This window comes from Hordeum vulgare, chromosome 1H (assembly GCF_904849725.1).
Source record: "Hordeum vulgare subsp. vulgare chromosome 1H, MorexV3_pseudomolecules_assembly, whole genome shotgun sequence".
Taxonomy (NCBI): domain Eukaryota; kingdom Viridiplantae; phylum Streptophyta; class Magnoliopsida; order Poales; family Poaceae; genus Hordeum; species Hordeum vulgare.
Window position 1 is genome coordinate 374421177 of NC_058518.1, and position 5665 is coordinate 374426841.

The window sequence follows — 5665 nt, forward strand, 5'->3', positions numbered from 1 at the left end:
CTTTGGGTTTGGGATGCATGAGAGCTCGGAGAGTGTTGTATTTATAGCCTGGTGATATGGATGCATGCATGGATGGGGTCGAGATGTTTGACGTAGTAGCTTACGTTTGTATGTATGATCAGACGTAGCCATGTGTGATTCCATCGGTTTCAAGACTGCTAGGTTGTCCTCTCGATGTACCATTTGTTTTATAGAGATAAGACAATATTTAAGCATGATATGGTTTATCAATTCTGGAGATATGGCAAAAAGTTGAGCAACACCCTTGCATGTTCATGCATGTTACGCGACACTGCAATACATTGTCATGCTTCACAACATGTTTTATACTGTATTATGTAAGCAAGTTGAGAAAGCATCCGGTATATTTAGACAATAATTAACTATGCGGTGTGAGTGCTTGGACTTAGTTAGCTGTACGCGGCGCAGAGGACAAGTAAATATGGGCGCGCATAGACACCGGAAGCTAAGCCTCTATCGAAGGTTACGTTACGTTACATCCATTCATATAGCGTATTATAAGCGTGCGTGAGGTGAGGGAGACCATCAATGTAGAGGCATGTTCATCTTTGATGGTACCATCAATATGATGTTGGTTTCTACCGATCCATCCTTTTATAGTCATCTGGATTTAGTTATCATATAGAGATTAATCAGGTGCTATTCATTGTCATTTCGATATGATAGCCAGAGCTTCACCGAGTTTTCTTTTAAGGAAAACTTTACCACATACTAAGTTTGACGGATTAATTTATTTTTGTTCTACCTAGGCCTTAAGTAGTGCTTAACATAAACATACACTCATCCCTATAGATGTCCGCACGTATATTCTACCCTTGTAAGAACTTTTGACAAGACTTTAGATTGAGGAATCTATTACAAACGCCACGGTATCGATGAAAATGTCAGCATTCATTGAAAAAATATTCCGTCTTTATGACACACCAAAGCGTCAAAACTGTGGTTTGATCACTAGTGGGCCGGGGAACCGCTGCCCTCTTAACCATCTAACCACAAGTTGGTTCTCCATAAAAAATAAGAATAAACCGCGATCGATTTTGTAATCCCATCTGGTTGCATGGATTTTATTTTTTTTGAGTGAAAAACAAAATCACTAATGAAGGTGCACATTTTGTGAAGATTACCCTAAATACTCTACATGTGACAAAATGTATGTGCATCCCTTCTTGTTACCATAGAGGTCTGGTGGTTTCGATGTGCTGGGACGGTTGTTTTTGTGTGTGTGTTTTCAAACAAAAAATAATGCGCTATACTAAATAGCATCGTAGTTGAAAATATGTTATTAGTGTGTTATAGTGTGTTATTAGTGAGACGTTGTATATTGATCAAATTAGTGAGGCAATTCTCTGCATGCTATTAGCGATGCTATAGCACACTATTTTATTCAATGGTTTTTTTACGAGATCCAATTTTTGTTTTCTAAATGTGCCTTACACTGAGCATCCAAATTACCGACCATTTTCACTGTTATGTTCCTTGCACCGATATCTTCGAAAACAAATATCATGTTGATAAGTTTCAACATTTTTAGTGCAACTTAAAGTTCCAAGTACAACAAACACGTACTTCCCAAAATAACACCCACGTACTCCCCAAGATAACATACTTGTACTTTCATGAGTAGTGTACTCTTGCACATTGCATCCTATACTCCATGTTGCTACGACCTGTACCCCTTGCATCGCAAAATGTACTTCCAGATGCAACATGTACCCCCGCATGTTATCTCTATACTCCCCACCCAACACAAAGTGTATTATACATGATGCAACCTATACTCACCTCACCATGTCATCCCAACCCACTAATGCCATTTCTACTCCCCGCATGCTACAACCCGTACTACTTGATGTAAAATTAACTCCATAAGCGTTGCACACATGCACATATACTGGAGAGCTTAGCATACATGTACTTGTTAGAACAAACTGATAGGAAGGAGTAAGAAGAAAACAGGACAATAAAACCAAAAGAATAGTACATAAAATCAGAGCTACAACGAATAAAACCGTAATCTGGAAGAAAAAACAGGCCGTGAATACTACATGGTCGTGGGTTAGCCCACCCCCTTCTTGATGTAAAATTAACTCCATACGCGTTGCACACATGCACATGTACTCCGGTGCTTAGCATACATGTACTTGTTAGAACAAACTAACAGGAAGGAGTAAGAAGAAAACAGGAAAATAAAACCAAAAGAATACATGAAATCACATACAATGGAAAAACCGTAATCTGGAAAAACAACCAGGCCGCGAATACTCCATGGTCGTGGGTTAGCCCGCCCCCTTCTTGTGCCATCCACCGGTGGATTATTTTGCTTCCACTGCAATGGATGGAAATGGCGACCAGGGAGATGACGACGATGCAAACGACACGCACACGACGGCGAGGGCGGACGACGACACACCAGGTGCTGCAACCATGGGCCGGCGAGCTACAACGACTACCGATTGGTGCTACGATGGCGTGATGTTAGAGGGGTGATATTTCGTGGCCAAGAGCTGCAAAAAAAACAAGGCGGATGGCGATGAGGGATGCAAACGGCTACGACCAGGTTGCAAGCACATTGCCAACAACCAGACCTTGCCATGCACGACTGTGTGAGGGAAGGCCGGTGGCAATTGCTGTCCCTTTTTGTCTTTCGTGCGTGGTTAAGTGATTTGAAAAAGAAGATGACGCGTTTTTTTAAAATGAGGTTAAACCTTGGCCTTTGCATCAATCGATGCATGAAGCCATCTTTAATAACTATTCCATAAAGGTCAGAAAAAAATATACTTTAATCCATCCACATAACGTATGGGGACCAACAACCGGTATAGCAAACCTAAAGCGCAAACCACATGCACACGTTTTAGAAGTCGTCATCATCATCAGACTACTCATGCATCTTCAGGAGAGAGATCCGCATCATCTTTGCCAGTCTGGACATCCGTCAACGCCACCATGGCATCCAACGGCGCTAGTGCCCTGCGCTCGTTCGTCCAGACACGAAGACTCTGAAAGATCTGTCGTGCGTAGCACCTGCCAACCAGGGATGACTCAGCGGAGCACTTGTCAGCCAAGCATGACTTGACAGCTCCACGAGAGCTCCGTGCAAGATGAAGCCGCTCCACCTCATGCCTCTGTCTTCCAACGCTGCTTCACAAACGATGCTTCCAACAGAGAAGCAACATTGATGTATCGCCATCATCCGATCTGGAAGACCAGATCCTCGGGATTTTCGCGATCAACACGACTGGTTCGACAACAATTATATGATGATGCCTTCAACAAGGTAACGGTGCAAAACACCGCCATCGCCCGCCAACGGCTCGTTTTTCACTGACAACTATGTCTCCCCAACTCGCAACCGGGACTAGATGACGGATCTTGAGATCCAACCACCCAGCCACACGCCGACCACCTCCGGTGAAGGAGGTGGCCACCACCGCCACGCCTAGGGCTAGAGCCCCCGACGTCCTCGTGTTGCAGGTCGAGCCCAGTGACAGCACGGCGTTGACTGAACATGAATGGTATACGATAGCAACTTGTGCGGCCCGTCGAAGCCTATCTATTATACGATCGGACACCCAATCCCCCATCAGAGGACACGTCGCCGTAGTCCACCGCCTGCATGCTGAAACTAGCCGACGCCGCTCCACGTCACTGCTATATGTCCAGCCTGCGAGGACCGCCGCCCCCTGACCGAAACTGGTTGAGAAGAAGCGCCACCACCACCGATGCGGCGCACAGGCTTTGCGTGTGAGCCTCCGGCGACGATGATGATAAGAGAGATGGCATTGGAAAGGACCGATGAAAGGGAACGGGGGCGCTTTGGTGTGGCGGGGCGGCGTCGCACGGGAGCGGAGGTAGGGTTAGGGAAGTAAACCACGGTCGGGCGGCTCCCTCCGTCTAGACGTACAACTGCGATAGGGACGAATGATCTGATCTGATGGTTAACAGGGAAACACATCTTTTTCTGAATGGACGGGTACGCGGCGACCGGCCGGCCGGTCGACCTGTGCCAATCACTGCCCAATTCACAAGTTCAAGAAGCTACAATGTGTGCGCGCGCGTCCCCATCATACTCGTGTTTCAACGAAAAATGACAATTAGCTAGAGTAATAATTATTGCTCACTGATGATATTTATCAATAAGAAGATTACATGGTTGTTTGCAGAAACAAACAGTACTGGTCACAACAATTAACAGATCCACATTTCATGAAATACTAAAACATAGAGCAGTACGGAAACAAATCTTATTCGGCGCGCGTGCAACAGCACGTCCGTTAATGGGCAGGGCATGTGAAACCAGACGGGCACGTCTTGCCGCAGTGATCGAGGAGGAGGCTGATGTCCACAGGCACGTTGAGGTGCAGGCCGAGGATGTTGGCCCTGACGGCGGTGCAGAGGCAGACGGCGGCGTCGAGGTCGACCAACCCCTTGAGCAGCGGGCAGCATTGATCGTGTGCCGGAACGCCGACCTTGAGGCCGAGCAGGCCGCCGAGAGCGTTGGCGCACACCCTCAGGTTGAGCACGTTGATGGAGCACTGCCCGCCGTGTCTGTGGCCGTGCCCTCCTCCTCCATGGTATGGTGGCGAAACGACGACGGGTGGTGTCGGCACGACGACCGGCGGTTGGCAATAGGAGGTTCCACAGCCGTGGACGGCGATGGCGGAGAGGAGGAGGCTGATGGCGACGAAGAGGGCAGCTTTGGACGCCATTGTGATTGTGTGGGTGTGCTACGTACTCTAGTGCTTTGGGTTTGGGATGCATGAGGGCTTGGAGAGTGTTGTACTTATAGCCTGGTGATATGGATGCATGCATGGATGGGATCGAGATGTTTGACGTAGTAGCTTACGTTTGTATGTATGATCAGACGTAGCCATGTGTGATTCGATCGGTTTCAAGGCTGCTAGGTTGTCCTCTCGATGTATCATTTGTTTTATAGAGATAGACAAGATTTAAGCATGATATGGTTTATCAATTCTGGAGATATGGCAACAAGTTGAGCAACACCCTTGCATGTTAGGCGACAGTGCAATACATGGTCATGCTACACTACATGTTTTATACTTTATTAAGTAAGCAAGTTGAGAAAGCATCTAATTAACCATACGGTGTGACCGTTTGGACTTTTTTTTGATTGATTGGACTTAGCTGTACGCGGCGCAGAGGACAAGTAAATATGGGCGTGCATAGACACCGGAAGCTAAGCCTATATCGAGGGTTACGTTACGTCCATTCATATAGCATATTATAGACGTGTGTGAGGTGAGGGAGACCATGAATGTATAAGCTGGAGGCATGTTCATCTTTGATGGTACCATCAGTATGATGTTGGTTTCTACCGATCCATCCTTTGATAGTCATCTGGATTTAGTTATCGAATAGAGATTAATCAGGTGCTCTTCATTGTCATTTCGATATGATAGCCAAAGCTTCATCGAGTTTTCTTTCAAGGAAAACTTTACCACAGACTAAGTTTGACGGATTAACTTTATTTTTATCCTACCTAGGCCTTAAGTAGTACTCCCTCTGTAAACTAATATAAGAGCGTTTAGATTACTAAAGTAGTGATCTAAATGTTCTTATATTAGTTTACAGAGGGAGTATTTAACATAAGCATATAGTCATCCCTATATATGTCCGCACGTAT

General features: G+C 45.8%; 1 protein-coding gene across 1 annotated transcript; it reads right to left on the reverse strand.

Annotated features, from left to right (window-relative positions):
- Window positions 1–4115: 4115 nt before the first annotated feature.
- Window positions 4116–4767, reverse strand: LOC123411458 (cortical cell-delineating protein-like). The gene has a single exon (XM_045104408.1). It carries the CDS (start codon window positions 4728–4730, stop codon window positions 4296–4298), a length of 435 nt encoding a protein of 144 aa, XP_044960343.1. The 5' UTR covers window positions 4731–4767; the 3' UTR covers window positions 4116–4295.
- Window positions 4768–5665: the final 898 nt, after the last annotated feature.